The sequence below is a fragment of the Saimiri boliviensis genome, chromosome 11 (assembly GCF_048565385.1).
Source record: "Saimiri boliviensis isolate mSaiBol1 chromosome 11, mSaiBol1.pri, whole genome shotgun sequence".
Taxonomy (NCBI): Eukaryota; Metazoa; Chordata; class Mammalia; order Primates; family Cebidae; genus Saimiri; species Saimiri boliviensis.
In genome coordinates, this window is record NC_133459.1 from 100051129 (window position 1) to 100069827 (window position 18699).

Consider the following 18699-nt stretch of genomic DNA (forward strand, 5'->3'; position numbering starts at 1 on the left):
AAGAGTCTGCAGCAATTCTCCCATCTTTTCTCTCCTCCCTCTCCACAGCCCTTCCCCTTATACTCTGACAAAACAAGATACTAGAAAATGGATTGTGCTACCCAAAGCTTATCTACGAAATATTACAACTGCAACTCTTTACACCCAACTAGATATTTCACCCAATACTCCAACACAGAAAAATCACTGCCCTTAACAGTAGAAAGAAAACCTCTATAGGGGAAAAAAAGATGACTTTAAAGTCATCTATAGATAACTTTAAAAAGATCTATGGCACCAATGACATTTCAAATTTTTAAATAATTTGCTGGCTTCAATCCTCTAAATTTTCTGTTCCATCCAGGTGTGACAATTTGCTTCCAGCAATCAGACCTTTCAAAGTGTGATCAATTTTTGTCTTATGCAGACAAGACGTAACAAGCCCCTGCTTTACAAAGATGTTGCTTGTTGTTGCTATTTATGCTCCATGTTACCTATAAATCCCAAGGGTCTGGATACTACAGTGAAGTCTCTTGATCCTTTGCTAAAGAGATTCTATGATTAAAACTCTCATTCCTACTCAGGTGATATCCCTTGCTCACCCAGTGCTACAGGCCAATTTCCCTCCTAGTTCTGCCCCAGGAAACTCATCTGAACATCTATTGTTACACAAGTTCCCAGTCCAATACAGACCTAACAGCATGAGTATTATTTTCTCATGATTTCAGGCCTCTGTTAACATTACATAAAGATCCAAATATATCATTTTCCAGTATCCAAAGGCAATTTTTATTTTTATCACTAGATGCTATGATACTGAATCCTACAAGAAGCCTTAACCCCTTTCTACCAATTTTCTATTTTTTTCCCACATGAGACTACCAATAAACTTCACAGAAAGAATTGACAGTTTTAGAACTGATATAGAGCCTAAAGACCATCTACTCTATGATATTTTGCAAATCAGGACTCTAAGCTTAGAGCAATTACAGAGATTTGTAAAAGAGCATAAAAGTTATTACTAACCCAGATCTACTAGAATACACAGGACTTCCAGATCTATACTTAATCTAGCTTCATAAAATTAAATATAAAATCAGTAAAATACTCAATTATATTTATTCAGTAACTATATATCCCATATTCTACAAGGTCATGTATATGCTATATGTGTATATATCTATATATACATACATCTATATATAAATATACACTATAGTGCACATTTTCTGTATAACATGCACATCAAGCATGCCATATTTCCACTCAAAGAGTTTTTTAGAATTTTTTGTTTTTAAGAGATCATTAATAGTTTTAAACATGCACTGTTTCCAAGATGGCTCTTAAGAAGCAGGACAAATGACTGAACTGAAATAAAAATGTAAATAAAAAATTTCACTCAAAGTTTTCAAAATAGTATTCAAATTAAAGATGCTGTTCCTTCTGCATGGTAACGAAGGAGAATATGGCAAGAATTAACCTCACAGCAACTTAAAAGAGGTAAAATATCCCTCCTCATATCAAAGAATAAAATCAAATTGCAAAGCCACTAACGAATAAAATAGAGGTAATATAGCTCTCATTTTTCTTCCCGCCCCCCCCCCCAATTTTTTTTTGAGATGGGAGTTTCACTCTTGTTGCCCAGGCTGGAGTGCAATAGCGCAATCTCAGCTCACTGCAACCTCTACCTCCTAAGTTCAAGCAATTCTCCTGCCTCAACGTACCGAGCAGCTGGGATTACAGGCACCCGCCACCACACCCGGCTAATTTTTGTATTTTTTAGTAGAGACAGGGTTTCACCATGTTGACCAGGCTGTTCTTGAACTCAGGTGGTCTACCCGTCTCGGCCTCCCAAAGTACAGGGATTACAAGCATGAGCCACTGTGCCCAGCCACCTTTCATTTTTCATGTGCCAGTGGTTAGCCTGCACTCCACTCCCTGCTACTTGCTAGCTCTAACACCTTTACTTACCCTCACTATGCCTAAATATCCTCATCTACAAAAGAATCACACACACTTCATAGGAGTCTGGTGAGAAATGAGTTAACGTGCATACAGGACTGGGAACAGTATCTAGCACATCATAAGCACTCTGTGTTTGCTATTATTAATATTTTTATTATGCTTATCACCACTATAATTATTTTGACAGCAAAATGAAACAGATTAAATGTACCTGGTAAAGGGAGAAGGTTGATATTACATTTCTGGGCAATTCTCATCATCATATTTTCTTCCTCTCCCCGGCAACAGTAGGTCACTGTCAGTCCCAATGTACCTAAAGCAGAGAGAATGTTAGGTAGTAAATCATTTCCATAAAAATAACATTCAAAGCCCACCTGTCATTATAGATTCCTTCCCTTAAAGAAAGCACTGAAACTTTATTTACCAAAACGGCCAGCTCTGCCAATCCGATGCATATATGTCTCCCAATCCAATGGTACATCCAGATTTACAACCAGATTCACCTTCTCAGCATCAATCCCACGGGAAGTCTTGAATTGAAGAAGATAGTAATTATCTATTTGCAATAACTATACAGCATGGCTACCAATGCATATTATATTCTTCCAGTATAGCCAAGAGCCAAATTAAGCACAGAATATTGAGGAGCAGAGGAAAAGGAAATTCATTCCTAATGACTAATTTCAAGGACAAAGATCAACATATTAAAGACATTCTTAAGAAAGCATTTCCCTCAGCACTAGAAAGATAATTATCTTCTGGTATTCTTGTAGATACACCTACATAAAATAATAGATAAAAGCTGTACTTCTGATAAAAGAATATGTCAAGATAGATTAGTCACACATACTAAACAGGAAATTTACCAAATCTGTGGAAATGAGGACTCTGCAATGAAACTGCTTCAGTTTAGCCATAGCATCAAGACGCTGATTCTGATTCATATTGCCTAAAAGGACCCCAAAAGAAAGTCATATAAAAACAACTAAGCTAATACATATTTATCAAATCCACAAAAAGTAAAAATCATAATGCCCAGTCTTAACACTTTTAACACACCAACCACAGTAAATTCTGTCCTTCTGTGCAAATCTAGGTTACGATCCAAAGTCAGAATCTTTTAAAATATGGTTTAGGCAATCAACTTGAAATTCAAAATCAATTTTAAATAGTAATCAGGCCATGCATATAAATTCTATTTGCAGTTACATATGAAGTATAACTAGCAATTCCTAGGAAAATAAAAATGCTTTAAATTAGCTGTTTATAATTTGGTGTTAAAGTGTGATCTATAGTTAAAATATTGGTTCATTAGAAAATAGTCTCCCCAGTATCTCATGATATACCATAACGAAACAAGCTCAAGCCAACAGGTTAAAAACTAAGCTAACACAGGTGGGGCACAGTGGCTCACGCCTATAATCCCAGTACTTTGGGAGGATGAGAAGGGTAGATCACAAGGTCAGGAGTTCAAGACCAGCCTGGCCAATATGGTGAAACCCCATCTCTACCCAAAAAAAAAATAAATTTAATTTAAAAAAATAAAATTTTAAAAAAAAAGTCAAAAACTAAGCTAACACCAAACCAAACTTTAAAAAGGATCTCACTGATCCAAAAATCCTTTGACTCTTTCATTATGCCAGCAGTAATCATTTAACTTTGAGGCAAGAAGTCAATCACTCTGCCTTCCACAAAACCATAAAACAGTCAATTCAGTTAGCAATCTCCAGCATCTTAACAGTGATTATTAAAAAAAAAAAAATTTTCTAAAAAAAAAAGTTTTTATCTTAACACAACACAGACATACTTGGTTTTATAGAATTAAGTTCTTTATGGTTATACTCAGAGATATAAAATTACATCTCTCTGAACACTAGTTTTCTAACTTTTTACCATATACCAAGTTACTCCTTAAAAATAGAAGGATATTGATGTATCAAATTCCAAAGAAAAATAAGCCTAAAAATTCCTTTACTCTAAAAAAATACATGATAATTTTACACTCAGAAGACAACTCATAAAGTGGTATTTCTTCCTCCTAACTTTGGAGGCTTCAAGTCAGTATACTAAATAAAGATTAAAGAAAGAGATTAACTTACCTGAAATGCACTCAGCAGGAAATCCTTTAGAAGAAAGGATATCAGCCAAATGTTGTGCTCTATGAAATAGAACATAAATGGTTACAAATTTACAAATATTGCCCCATGCCTATCCTTTTATTTCAAAAGTTCCCCAGATGGCCTTTTAAGTTATATTACCTGCTGTGCAAATTAGAGAAGACTAATGCTTGATTAAATGGAATTCTGCTGAATAGTTCCTGTAAATGCTGAGTCTTTTCCTCAAAAACCTTATGTGCCAAAGGGTACGAATTGACAACTTTGTAATACTGCTTCAAACCTACAAAGAAGAGTTGTCAGTTAAAACAAACATATATGCTGTAACCCAGGCGTCCCCAAACTTTTTACACAGGGGGCCAGTTCACTGTCCCTCAGACCGCTGGAGGGCTGCCACATACTGTGCTCCTCTCACTGACCATGAATGAAAGAGGTGCCCCTTCCTGAAGTGTGGCAGGGGGCTGGATAAATGGCCTCAGGGGGCCGCATGCAACCCGTGGGCTGTAGTTTGGGGACGCCTGCTATAACCTAATCGATATCACGAAACAGCAACAGACAACTAGGCAAGGAAAAGCTCCAGAATATCACAAACAAACAAATAATGTAAGTAGCTAAAAGCTGCACATACCTATGAGACTTGGATCACTGGCATTCAGTCTTACAAAAGTGGGATCTCTCATGTACTTTGTCAAAGCATTAGCCAAAAATTCAGGGTAAGTAGCTGATACTGCCAGCATCTGTTTACTGGCAGGCAAGGAAGAATAAATCCAACTGCAAAATAAAAATATATATCATGTAAATTATTCAGACAATAATCACCACTCAGAAAAGCTAGACACTTTGGGACACTGTTTTAATAGTCAAGTTAGTCATTTTTCTTACTTTATTTGCTCCTGGAAGCTTCCTTCTTCTAAAAGCTTATCTGCTTCATCAAGAATAAAGAGGCGTATACTGCCTGGGTTCAAGTAGTCAAGTTCTATGAGTTGCTTAATTCTGCCTAATTTTCAAAAAAAAAAAAAAAAATTGAAATATTTATGATGTACCAAATTTGTGTAAATCTCAGCCAATGTTGTTACTCTACTTATTCACAAGCTGTTCTGCTGAATTTCCTGATTCAACTCTCATTATACATGTTCACACTAAACCACAAATTAGAAATACTGAGCTCTGATCTTGCCTAAACTCACTGTTTTCCCCTTACATTTCATCACCAGTAAATAAACACCAATCCTAACAAAAAACCTAAAGCACTGAATGCAAGACTGTAATTCTGAGTGATTCACAACCAAATGCAATACAGAAGCCAAAGAATAATCCCAGTCCATTGCTTAGAAGGGCCTCCTAAAGTCATCGCGTTTCTTCTCAGAGGACTATCCCATATGTTCTGACACATCCTTAGAAATAGAAATTTCATAAATTCCACTGATAAACCAGTCACATGCCTATATCTCACCGGTCTAATGCTGTCCATTTCTAACCAAAATAATTATCACAGTTATCAGAGATTCCCATATATCTTTATTTTTATATTAAAATTTCCTTAAAACTGGTTACCAACAGGCATTGTTACCTTACCAGGAGATCCAACAGCTATATGGCACTTTTTAAGTCTGGTTTTGTCTTGTGATAATGGGGTCCCTCCAATAAAGACATGACATTCCAAACCTTCCATTTTTATTCCAATGGCTGTAATAACAGAATGTATCTGTACAGCAATTTCTCTTGTAGGGGCCAAGATCAAAATCTAAAAAAAAAAACCACAAATTATACCTTTGAGTCAGAGAAATACATGACACACTATATTTCATTTACATGATCATTTCAAATGAGTTTTTATTGATAGGGTAAAACATAGTTATCCCTTGGTATTCACAAGGGATTGGTCCCAGGAAGCCCCCAGATACCAAAACTGACAGATGCTCAAGTCTGTTATATGACTGCATATACCTGTATATTACCCATGTATATCCTCCTACATATTTTAAACCATCTCTAGATTGCTTATAATACCTAATACAATTTAAATCCTATGTAAATTGTTATACTGTATTTTTGTTTGTATCTTTTTATTCTTTTTTTTTTTTTTTTTTTTTTGAGATGGAGTTTCGCTCGTTACCCAGGCTGGAGTGCAATGGTGCGATCTCGGCTCACTGCAACCTCCGCCTCCTGGGTTCAGGCAATTCTCCTGCCTCAGCCTCCTGAGTAGCTGGGATTACAGGCACGTGCCACCATGCCCAGCTAATTTTTTGTATTTTTAGTAGAGACAGGGTTTCACCAGGTTGACCAGGATGGTCTCGATCTCTTGACCTCGCGATCCACCCGCCTTGGCCTCCCAAAGTGCTGGGATTACAGGCTTGAGCCACCGCGCCCGGCCATCTTTTTATTCTTTATTATTTTTTATTGTTCCTCCACCCCTCCCCTGAATATTTTTGATCCACAGTTGGCTGCATCAGCTAATATAGAACCTGAAGTTAGGGATGGCGGACTGTATTCCATTCATTCATTCACTCAACAAATATTAAGTAAGAATCTACTATGTGCTAGGCAACATAGGGAGGGCTGACTGTATTTCATTCATTCGTTCATTTATTCAACAAATATTAAGTTAGAACCTACTGTGTGCTAGGCAACATACTATTCACTGGGGAATCTAACAGTACAGTCTTTGTCTTCATGGTACTTTCATTCTTAATAAGAATACAATAAACAAAAATAAGTAATGACAGGTAATGAAAAGTCATGAGCCCTCCTCTAAGGAGGTAACACTTAAGAAGAGACTTACAAGTATGGCAGAGACCTGCAAGTATGGCATAGAGTAGAGCTGGCTATACTCTATGGGGAAGCGTTTTCACGAAGAGAAAACAGCACATGCAAAGGCCATAAGATGGCAGTGTTCTTGGTGTATTTGAGGAAGAAAAAGAAGGCCCACATGGCTATACAGAATTAGTGGGAAAGTAAAGTAAAGATCTAGCTCTAGAGGCTACATCACAAAAGCCTTGAGAGCCATGGTAAAAACTTTGCAATGTAACTACTGGAGGAGGCAAAAACAATACTTTGTGCTTTTAACTACAGGAATAAAAACTTTATTAAAACAAAATAAAAGACTGGGAGAAAACATGCTAAACTGTTAATAGCAGTTTCTCTCTAGGTAGTGAGATTATAGATTTTGTTTTCTGGTACTTCCCATTTTTCTGAATTTTTCCGATTTTCAAAAATGAGTATGTATTACTTTGAAACACACAAAATATTAAAATATGAAATTGCCGGGCATAGTGGCTCACATCTGTGATCCCAGCACTTTGGGAGGCTGACGCAGGTGGATATCCTGAGGTCAGGAGTTTGAGACCAGCCTGGCCAACATGGCAAAACTCCATCTCTACTAAAAATACAAAAAAATTAGCTGGGTGTGTGGTGTGCACACCTGTAATCCCAGCTACTTGGGAGGCTGAGGCAGGAAAATCACTTGAACCTGGGAGGAGGAGATTGCAGTGAGCCAAGACTGTGCCACTGCACTCCAGCCTAAGCAACAGAGTGAGACTACATCTCTCAAAAAAAAAAAAAAAAAAGAATTTATGAAACTTTTCCAGGATTTTAGCATTTTATCTGCTGCCAAATTGTCAGAAACCAAAATCTCAAATATATCCTAGTCTACAATTAGACTAGCTCAGGTTCTTGCAAAGTAGGAGGATTTCCAATGTGCAACATCACCTAGGATTTGGCAGACATAAGACGGACTCAACAAGCTTCTCGGGGAATTAACATGGGTATCTGGGTTAAAAACCATTGTTGAAGATTCAACATTAGATATACCAATGCCTGAGAACTTGAAATACAGTCTGCCATAAAAACTAAACTACAAAGTAAGATTATGAGAATCACATCTAATTCATCTTTGAATCCCCAATGTGTAGCATACCGTTTATACATAATATGGGCTCAACTAATCTTTGTTGAAGAAATGATCCCCAAATCCAAATTTCTTGCTAATTTGGATAAGGCAATCTTAGAAACCCTCTGAGGCAACCTAGAAGTCAAGAGATCAATATGATACATTTACAGAGCTTTAAGAACCACCTGCACACCAGATGTGGTGGCTCATGCCTGTAATCCCAGTACTTTGGGAAGGAAAGATGGGAGGATTGCTTGAACCCAGGGTTCAAGGCCGGCCTATACAACACTGAAGAGACACCATCTCTACAAAAAAAAAACACAGAAAGCCAGGTGTGGTGGCACACACCTGTAGTCCTAGCTACTTAGGAAGATGAGGTGGGAGGATCGCTGGAGCCCAGGAGTTCGAGGTTGCAGTGAGCGATGATTGGCCACTGCACTCCAGCCTAGGTGACAGAGCCATACAGTCTCAAAAAAAACAAAAACAAAAACAAACCCTGCAGTTACCAGCAATAGCCAGAGCACTGCAATACCATGAATCAAGTCAAATGTGAAGTCTCACATTAATCTAGTCAGTAAAGAATCCCTGTCTGTGTTACCAAGTAGTGACAAAATTGACACGTTAGCTTTATTCTATTTAAATAAGGTACACATAGAAAATTCCAAATTTCGCCACCACCACCCTTAACTCAATTCATCAAATTCACTTCCACCTCTGAGGAGCTACTGGTATTTCATCTGACCTGTGGTAAAGTCTACATGACACATCCTCCTCTGGCCCTCTGAGGAAACTCACCTGAGTACTTAAGTTTTCAAGAACAAGAGAATCCAAAGCAATGGTGGAGAACACACAGGTTTTCCCAGTGCCAGATTTAGCTTGAACAATTAAATCTGCGAAGGAAAAAATACATACATATCACTAGTCAGTACTCACTGAAGCAGCTTAGGGATTAACATGGAATCAGAGAACTAGAAGGGTCTCCTGAGATTCCCCTAGTTGGTACCTTCATTTTTAGCTGAATCTCAAAAACGTATGAGAACACGCCTAGTCCCTGAACGTGTACCTTTCATCTTCTCAAACTCAGAACCACTTGTCAGTGCTAGAAAAGCCCTTAAACATCTTAAAATTCAACAGTGCGCCTTAGTTTTACAAATACGGTAACTGAGCTTAGCGCCTTGCCCCAGGCCCGGCGGCCGACCGCGGGCTCTTCCCGAGCTGCGGCGCGAACGTGGCCGCCGCCGTCCCTCGGCCACACTTCTCCCGGGTCCCCCGCTCTCACCGAGCCCGCAGCGCCCCAGCGGGATGGCCTTGAGCTGCACGGGCGAGGGCCTCTCGAAGCCGGCCGCCCGCAGCCCGTCCAGCACCGGCCGCGAAAGCAGCAGTGACTCGAAGTCGGCCGGCTCCGCCAACAGCACGTCCCCCGTGCGGGTCCGCGGGCTGCGGATATCCTGAGCCGTCCGCAGGCTCCTCACAGGCCCGGGTGTTGGCTGCGGTGCCGAGACCTGCGAGGCCACATGTTCGGCCGGCATAGCTGTATCCACAGTCGCTAAGGCCGCCGGGCCTTCAAACGCCGCCGCCATGGTAGCCGCGCCGTCCGATCAGATCTCGCGGTACTTGAAGGGAGGCGGGGATCCTGGCAGCGAAAGGAGGAAAAACTTTATTGGCAGTTTTCCCTCAAAGACACTCACACGCCTGGCCTGAAAATGGAGGGAAGGGACGGAAGTCGGAGGCTGAGAGAATAGGGAACACTACCCCACACACAAGAAAATGTGGCCTGAGGAAAGCAACGAGAGGGAGAAGAGGAAAGATGAGGCTACTGGTGAGTCGCTGCCTGTGGCCTGCAGAGGGCGCCGCGGGCCCGCGGTGGGGGCGCCGCCCCGCCTCCGCGCCCTCTCCTGGGCGGAGCCACCAAGCTGGGCCCCGGCGCCTCCGCCCACTCGGCGCTCTTTGTGATGCGCCCGGTGCGTCCGCCCCGCCCCGCCCCCTGCGCTTCCGTTTTCCGTTCCTCCGGCCTGTGTCGCTCCGCGGCCGCCTCGTCCCCAACGGTACCGGCTCCGTAACCTGACTCCCTTCTCTGTGCTCGCGGAGTGCGCCCAGAGCGTATCCGGACCAAAGGGTTTAGCACGTTGGCCGGTGTGTCCTTCCTCATCTCCGAGTCCCAGCCCCTGGCAAGCCCCTGGCGCACTGTGAGCTCTGATAAAAGTACGTTGACTGGGAACCTGGAACTGGACCGACAGCTCCCAAGTTCATATCTCCGCCTCATCTCCCTTTAAACTCTAGACATGTTAAATCCATCTGCCTCCATGCATTCGCCCCCGCAGCACCTCCCGTCGAATGCCTAATAGATTCTCAAATGTTGCATGCCTTCTGTATTGCTCCTTCTCCCGTCATCTCATGGGCAAGCAACTAACAGTCTCTGCCACTTTTCCTTACTGTGGACTTCGACTCAAATATCACCTTTTCAAAGAGCTCTTCCTTTTCAAACAGGTCTTAAACACCCTAAAACAGCACCTTTACCCTCTCTGCTCCCCGGCTTTTCCCAGCACTCTATTCTTTTGTTTTGCTTCATTTTTTTCTTCATGATACTTATAACTACCTGAAATTATATGTCCGCTGCCTGTCTCCCACACTCTATGAGGACAGGGATCTATTCTGTCTTGTTCTTCTCTGTATCCCTAGTGGGAAAAACAGAATCTGACACATAGGAAATATTCAATATTTATCAAATGAATGAGCTCCTGTAACAAAATCTTAGTCATCATGCCAAATGTAAATATTCCTGGACCTCAATCGTATTCATAATTTCAAACTTAGCTGTGTGGGGTGGCTCACACCTGTAATCCCAGCTTCTTGGGAGGCTGAGGCGGGAGGCTTGCTTGAGGCCAGGAGTTGCCAGTCTAGGCAACATACAGAGACCCTATCTCAAATTCCTAAAATATAAACAAATTTTTAAAAATACAAAGAATACCAACCTTAAATACATTCTGCAACCAACCCCAACTTTGTCCATAGATTATAGTGCTGGTCATTGGCCCAACCCCCTTCACACACACACACACACACACACACACACATACACACACACAGTGATGGTCCAGATTCCATATGATATAGGTGGGGCTTTGACGTGGTAATCCCATTGGAAGGTGGTCCTGGAGGCTAACTTTGCCTGTAAATTTACAAAACATTAAGAAAATGTCAACTATCCATTTGAAAGAAGGAGACTGATGGAGGAGATGGCACTAAAGGTCCCAGGCTTCCTCTTAGTACGCCAGCTCTTTTATCTGCCTAATCCCCAGACCACAAACCTGGGAAATTACTGACTCCACCCTCTATCCTTCCCCACTTTCTAACAATTTACTGAGCACAAGTAATTTTGCCTCCAAATATTTCATCCATTCTTCTTCACTTACCATAGCGTCTGCTCTATTTCAGGTCCCTTCATCATCCAAACTATTGCAAAAACCTCCTGAATAGTCTCTCTGGCAGAGTTCTTCTCTATCCCAGCCATGTACCCTGGGCTGCAGTGATCTTTCTGGAGTGGATATTCTAGGCTGTTTGGGTCCAGCTCCAGATCCTGCTCCTTCTGACGCTTTTTTATTCCCCACCCCAGGGTCCCACATCACACTGTAAGTAATTCCAGTCTGGCTCATATGTTTTATTTACTTAGCTACTTGTATGTCCCTCACACTAAATAAACTGTGAGCTTCTCAAGGACAGGAATTTTGTCATCCTAGGCCCTCCAGCCCAGTACCAAGCACTTCATGGACCCAGTAAACATTGTATGGCTGACACCTTCTTGCTCAAAAATCTCTGCTGGGTCTCCATGCACATAGCAGTGGTTCTATAGAACTCACACCAGTCACTGCTGAAGAACCACAGGATTATCCCAAGAAAAACAAAAAGACTACATTTCCAGAAAACATTTGTAGTTTTATAGGCATTCTGTTATTGCCTTTGTAGTTTGTGATGTTTTACAGACAATATTGCAGTCATGTTATTGCGAACCATGGTGAATAACACATAACATTTTTTTTCTCACTAGTCAAAAGTTATGACAGTGTTGTTGACCATAATTTTTGGTGCTATAAAGATAAAGCACAAAAGCAAGAGATCATTTAATAACTAGGTAAGGTGTGAGCATAACACATACAGAAATGGACCAGATCGTATCTGTCTCCCAGCCTCCCCCAGGATAAATAACAATGGGATCCCTGTCTCTTCTCCAGCAGTGCAGCCCACCTACCTCCTCCAGCCAGACCAAACTAGCCCAAATGCTTAGATCTCCGTGGCTTGTAACACCTCAGTGCCTTTGTGTTTGCTATTCCATCTACCTGGAGAACCTTTCCAGGGAGCTAGAGGAGGGAGAGATTCCTATGAACTGAAGAGGCGAGAGTGACACTTAGACTCAGAATGAATGTTAAGATTCAAATGATCCTGTCCCATCATTTTGCACTGGAGGCTTCTGAACCCAGAGGAAAAGAAAACAGTATAAAGGAAGGCATAGTGTAAGGTGGCCCACCCTGGGTATGAGGATCGGTGGGGGAATGTGGAAAGATGGGAAGAAAACTTAAGATTTTTTTCTCATTTGACCCCCAAAGGAACCCAAGGTAGGCAATGTTATTATTTGCATTCAGTCCACAAAACATCTCTAATCCTCTAATCATTCAGCAGAAATCTTCTGACCATCTAGTATTAATCGGCCATGTGCTAGAGGTACAAAAATGGAGCAAACTAAACAAAGCCTCTGCACTCAGGGAGACGTGCACACAAACAGGTGACCTCATCTCCTGTATAAAGTGCTGGGTGCTACTGAAGTCAAGGAGGTAACTAGATGTGGGGAGCCAAGAAAGACTTAGAAGTCAAGATTAGGTTTGGTTAAAAGACCCCCAAACAGGAGCTTATTTCCCCAAGATAGAATTTCATTTTGCCCTTGTAGAGAATTCTGGAAACAGGACTGATAAACAGTCCTGGTCCACAGAGATCCCAAGCACCCAGGCATCTGCCTTGGTCTCCAAATGGTTGCTCTAGTTCCAGTCTTCATGTCTGCATTGCAGCCAGCAGGAAAGAAGACGACTCAAAATAGAAGGTAGAAATGGTCATGGTCATCATGCCAGCAGTCCTTTTAAGAAATGTTCTCAAAAGCTGCCACACTATCTGGCATTTCTTGGAAAGAACTTAGCCATAAAGTTATACCTTCTTGAAAAAAAAAAAATCAGGGAAATGTCATTTTTTCTGCACAATCACATGCCCAGCTATACAATTATTTAAGAGGAGGTCCATTACTATAGAGAAAGGGGGAAGGGATATTGGAAGCAACTAGCAGTCTCTGCCACATCTTCCTAGCATTAGAGCTATGGTAAGATGTGAAAAATGAATCAAAGTTGGCCTGTGACAGAGGAGTAGAAAGTGGAGGTGTGGATGTGAGGCCCACCACAGCATTCTAAAAGAGCTTAGCATGCAAATGGGAGAGTAAGCTTTGATGAGGCAGGAGAGTGAGCTGTGGGCCAGGCTAGTGTCTGGACTTTATCCTAAAAGCCTTCTGTGTCAGGTGCTGAAGGAGATGCTGCCCTCAAGTAACTCCTCAGAGGAAGATTAGTAATCTGCTCAAAGTCACAGAGCTTATAAATGGGATTGGAACTCAGATCTATTTGACAGCAAAGTCTAGGCTCTTTCTACCCTCTGTCCTAAAAGAGTTAACAGCCCGGCTAGGGAAGTGATCAAGCATGAAATATGCAAGGAGCACAAGCTGGTGTAAAATCATAGGCAGTGCTGACATTTTTCAGGGCCTTAGTTGTTCAAAGTGTGGCTGTCATGTGGGAGAGAGTGAGAACTTCTGAGAAATTGAGGAAAACAGCTTTTGGTATTCAAAGGGCAATAGCTTTCTTCTCTATGCCCTTCTCCTCCACACCCCAAATCAAAGTGGCTTAAAGTACGTGTGGAAGTATGAGAGAACAACTGCACATACAAGATGATTGTTCACCTAATTCCTGGAGTCCGGTACTTCTGCCAAGGCAGCAGCACCAGGAGACAAAGCTCAAGTGCAGTGAAGCAGCTGGGGCTGATACCCTGAGCTTATCCTGAAGAATGAATAAGAGGTTCATCAGGCAGTGGGAGTGGAAGGAGAGCTCACCAGGCAGACAAGTCTCAGAAAGATATTCTGGGCACAGGCAATAGTTTGTGTAGAGGCGTGGAAGCATGAAAGCCACGGTCGTTTAGGAAAGTTAAGTCTTCTGCTGTGAGTGGAGGCAGGTCTGGCAGAAATGACCCGGACAGGAGGATGCAGAGACATCCTGGCCCTATGTGATGGAGCACCTCATCTGCCACCATAGGAATATAAAATGAGTGTGTTATGCTTTTCCCATAGGAGGGTAGTGTTATTTAGCAGTTAAGAGAAATACAGTAGGAAATGTAACTTGGGGCTTGGTTAATGGCAAAGCTGAGCAGTTTGGATCTTAACTTGCAGACCTGGGAGCATCACCTAGGTCTTGGATCTAATATGAGGCAAGTAATGGCAAGGCTCACAACACACGGTTTCTTAGACCTAGCAGCTCTTAGGACTTCTGGTTTTGACACACTGCTGTCCAAGTACCAGTGCCTCCCCTGGGTACATGCTGCTTATCCAGCAAAGCATGACTGAGCTCATGCTACCTGGTTGCTTTGCCTAGCCATGGGTACTTTCATTGTTATATTCCTGAGCCATCTGTTCAGTGAACTGGCACCATCCATAAACTTAAGTTGTATCAAGTTTATCAATAAACAACTTCTGCCCTTCGGGATAGAATGTATTGTTTCATGACCCTGTTCAATCCTAGCTGGCTACCTCCCAATGGAAAATACCGATTTTTACATGTGTCCCATGGCTTATGGGGTGACTAGCCTTAGGAATTTGGAAAGAGGACGAGGTAGCAAAAGCCTGAGCCCATGCCCACTACACAGCCACTCCCCACCATGGGGATTTGCCTGACTGGCTTTTGGAAGAGAGCCCCGGGTGATCCTCCCTCAGGCTTCAGACCAGATTCCTCTCTACCCAAGGCCCACGTTGATTAATTGTCCCATTTAACACCACTGCCTCAGTCTTTAGGGAGAAAGGTGGCATGTTTGCTCTTCTCCTTGTGAGAAAGGGGCCCAATTTATTCTTGTCCAGGCAGCATAATAAATAACCTGCCCCTTTTGGCAGGGAGCTTATTAGAGACTGATGGGATATTTAACAATAACTGGGGACCTATGATTTATTAGGTAGGGAGGTTCATCGCGTCTCTGAAGACTGGGAATGTGGAATTTAATTGATAAAGCGGCTGTCAGCAGCAATGAGATGCACTCAATGGAATATGCATTGGAGGGATTCTCTTTGGAGCTGTCAGGAAGGGTATCTGCTAATCATATTCAGCTCCTGCGGATGGCAGTGTCTGCCGGATAGCTGGCTGAGAGACAAATGGCAGGGAGGGGGACTCTGAAAGGGGCTCAGGGAAGGCTACACCTGTCAGTTGCCTGCCGACCAATGGAAGAATATGACACAAAGGAACAAAAAGAAAAAGAATTTCTATCACCTCAAGTAAGGGCGCCCCTTCAAGAGGACTTTGTCTCTGTTCTCTGAGGTGCTTAGGAGAAGAGGAGGTGCTGAGCACCTGCTTCCTGGAAAGGGAGGGAAATGAAAGGGTTAAATGACAAAAAAAGACATTTGTTCTGGATTTCTGAACTCTGCACAGATACTCCCCTCCCTTGGCTCCCTAATACACACACACACACACGTACACACACTCCCCAACACACATAGCATAGTTACCTCACACCCATGCAGCCAGCCTCCCCTGAACCCCTGGCTCCGGTGGCATCTCCTCCTGTCACTGCAGCGTCCACACCAAGAACAGAAGCTCAGATGGACGGGGTCCTGCCTTCCTGTTGTTATAGTTGTCTCCCAGCTCTGGAGACCCCAGAATCCAGGCCAAGAACCTGGAAATAAATGCTCGTAGTCTGGAGTACATAGAGCATGCAGCTATCATACTTCTCTACCCATCCTCCACCCCAGTTTGCTGACAATAAAGGAGACTGGTTTTATCTCTGTGGGGCCATCAATGATGGCACGGCTCTGTCCTCAGGCAGCCTTGAGCCTTTGCAAGGCAGCTTTGCTCACATTTTCTATCCCCCCGCCCTTTGGGCTGTTACTCAGCCTTAAACAAGGCCATGTAAGGCGTGGAGAGGGGCTTTCTCAGGCCAGAGCCTGTTTCCCTCCTTTGATCCTCCCGCATCTATTCTTAGGTCCCAAGAGATTGGTCTGCCTCCTTGTTCCCTCCAGGGAGTGAAAGGGAGTGGGGGAGGCAATAGCCAGGAAAGAAGAAGTAATTGTCACTGTCTAATCTGAGCCTCAGTGGTGACACAGAGGGACCTCTGAGCAGGATGGATACAGCAACTGGTTTGATTAAATCAAACCTCTCCCACAACCTTGTTAAATTAAACTGACAGGCCCGGAGCAGATGAGGGAGAGCAGCAAGATCATTGCATCAGGTCAGGGGGAGGGGAGGCGAGGGTTGGTAAGAAGATCAGACAGAAGCAGAGCATCAGCCTGCCCTTTTTCTTATTTGCTGACTATAGATAGGAGGTGAGATTTAGGGATGTGAGATGCGTAAGTACCTGTCTGAGCACAGACTGTGGAAACTGACACAGAAGCAAACTGCTGCCTCCCAGTAGGCTTGGCAGATTCCCTTGGCAGACAAACCTCACATTTAGAACTGGGCTCTCGACATTTCACAGGGCCTTTGCATACTTTACCTTCACAACAAGGAGGTAGCAGTAGGATTATCTGCCCCACTTTACAGTTAGAGAAACTGAGGCATTAGAGATTACAGGGCCAATCTAGAGCCAGCCCAAGAACCCAGATTTCCTGCATCCCAGTCCTGGCACACACTGCCTCCAACATTATGCCAGATGGCAGAATTTCCTAGGACTTAGTCCCCGGAGTGCCATCTTTTCTTCCACCCACTAGAAATGTAAACCACACAGCTTGCTTCATGGGCCATCAGGAAAATAGTAATTCCCAACTGGCCTAGTGCAGCCCACCTGCAAGCACATGGCTTGCTTACAAGGTCACGAGGCCATTGTAACATCTTCATAGCACTCTCCCACATGCCCAAGCCTATCCAAGTCATTTCTCTTCTGCCTAATTACATTTCACAGAACAGGAGAGGTGGGAGAGATATTGTTTGCAACACCAGAAAACAGCAATAGTAGAAGGATAACACTGACACCCTGCTGACTTCCTCACCTGTCACCCAGTTCTTCACCTGCCAAAGCTAATTTTCCACTCGCCAGTGGGTGAGAGCTCATTTCAGGCTGTCTGAAACACACACACACACACACACACACACACACACACACACATATATGGATACACATTGTGAATAATGCCTCATCCAGGATGTCCTTGTTCTCATTTCAGATGCCTCCAATGATACGTTTATTGGCACATCCACCCCTTTCCCATCTCTTTGAGTAGAGAGGATACTGGGACGGGGATGCTTGTAACGGTGGTGCACGCTGATTACCAGAGCACAGCTGAGATCCTGTGTTGGGCCCTGTCTCCTCCCAAGGCACACATCACATCCCAGGCTGCACACCAGTCAATGACCAGATTCTGGACAGAGGGAGCCAAAGACAGGGGAAGGAGGAGAGAGGAGCAGAACTGCAGCCACTGTCGTCATGAAGGAAGCTGGGTGACAGAGCTGGCACAAGGTGGCAACATTTGCATGAAGAGGACAAACGACTGGAAATACCACCAGGGGGCGTGCATAGATGTAACACACCAGTCACGTTCTTTCTTTCCCTCTGGTTACCAGGTGGGGTTTGATCACTGTGTATGGCCTGAGAAAGATAGACAAACAGCAGACAGACAGACAGGTTGGAGGTGCTTAGATAGACAAGAATCGCCAGCCCCCTAAGCTCATCCTGGTGTCATGACTGGCCACATCAAAACCTAACACCTCCAGTCTATCTGATATCATGGAACAGGTCTCCCCTAAGGCAAGGTATTGGATTCCCCTAGAACACCTGCCACAGAGCCGTGGAAGGGAGAGAGGCCTTGCCTGAGGGCAGCGGTCACTGGGCCTGGGTTTTCGTGCTGATTCTGCCCTTAGCAACCTGGGGGACCTAGGGCAAGTGACTTAACATTTCTGCACTACACTTTCCTGACTTGTTATATCACATGCTCGGGTGGCAGATGCAGACTGTTAGCAATTTTTAAACTTTAGAGATCACAGAGGAGAAAACAGATCCAAAGAAGTTAAATGACTTGTCCAAAGCAACTTGATGAGGTAGCGGAATGAGTGAGAGGATGTGGAATCTGGAGCAGGGCCAGTCCCACGTGAGGGTTCCAGCACGCCCCTCTCGGTGCCCTACTGTCTCATCTCCCTTCCTCCTCTGCAGAAGGGAGGAATAGGAGCACCTACCACCCAGCGTTTGGGAAGAATAAAGAGAAGAATAAATGAGTTCCTGATACAAGGAAAGCCTTCAGTATATGTTTGGCTAGGCCTATTTTTAGTGTTGAACCAGAGGTTCATACCCACATATCTTTTCTTCCAGTATTTCTAGGAGGTCACATGCCCTGATGAAGGTCCTTTTCAGCTCCCAAATTCTATGATTCTAAGTCAGAAAGATTAAGATGCAAGTTATTTCCAAAATCCTCCAGGCAGAAACACAGAAGACTATTTGAGGGATTCATTATTCACTCTCTGTTGCCTCAGTCACTTTCTATGGATG

General features: G+C 43.3%; 1 protein-coding gene and 1 long non-coding RNA gene across 4 annotated transcripts in view; one reads left to right on the plus strand and one right to left on the minus strand.

Moving 5' to 3' along the window:
- DDX20 (DEAD-box helicase 20) overlaps positions 1 to 9609 on the minus strand; it is a 61789-nt gene extending 52180 nt beyond the window's left edge. For all 3 annotated transcript variants that reach the window (XM_074381249.1, XM_074381250.1, XM_003933460.4), the window contains exons 1-10: positions 9227 to 9609; positions 8743 to 8837; positions 5634 to 5802; positions 4941 to 5055; positions 4687 to 4829; positions 4203 to 4341; positions 4044 to 4102; positions 2811 to 2893; positions 2369 to 2474; positions 2156 to 2257 (exon numbers count right to left, since the gene is read on the minus strand). In XM_074381249.1, coding sequence (XP_074237350.1) covers positions 2156 to 2257; positions 2369 to 2474; positions 2811 to 2893; positions 4044 to 4102; positions 4203 to 4341; positions 4687 to 4829; positions 4941 to 5055; positions 5634 to 5802; positions 8743 to 8837; positions 9227 to 9527 — 1312 coding nt within the window. In that variant the 5' untranslated portion in view covers positions 9528 to 9609. The remainder of the gene's footprint in view (positions 1 to 2155; positions 2258 to 2368; positions 2475 to 2810; positions 2894 to 4043; positions 4103 to 4202; positions 4342 to 4686; positions 4830 to 4940; positions 5056 to 5633; positions 5803 to 8742; positions 8838 to 9226) is intronic.
- Positions 9610 to 9677: 68 nt separating this feature from the next.
- LOC104652257 (uncharacterized) lies at positions 9678 to 18453 on the plus strand. Its single transcript, XR_745590.3, has 3 exons — positions 9678 to 9766; positions 11383 to 11576; positions 17384 to 18453. It is a non-coding gene; the product is annotated as an uncharacterized LOC104652257 (long non-coding RNA).
- Positions 18454 to 18699: the final 246 nt, after the last annotated feature.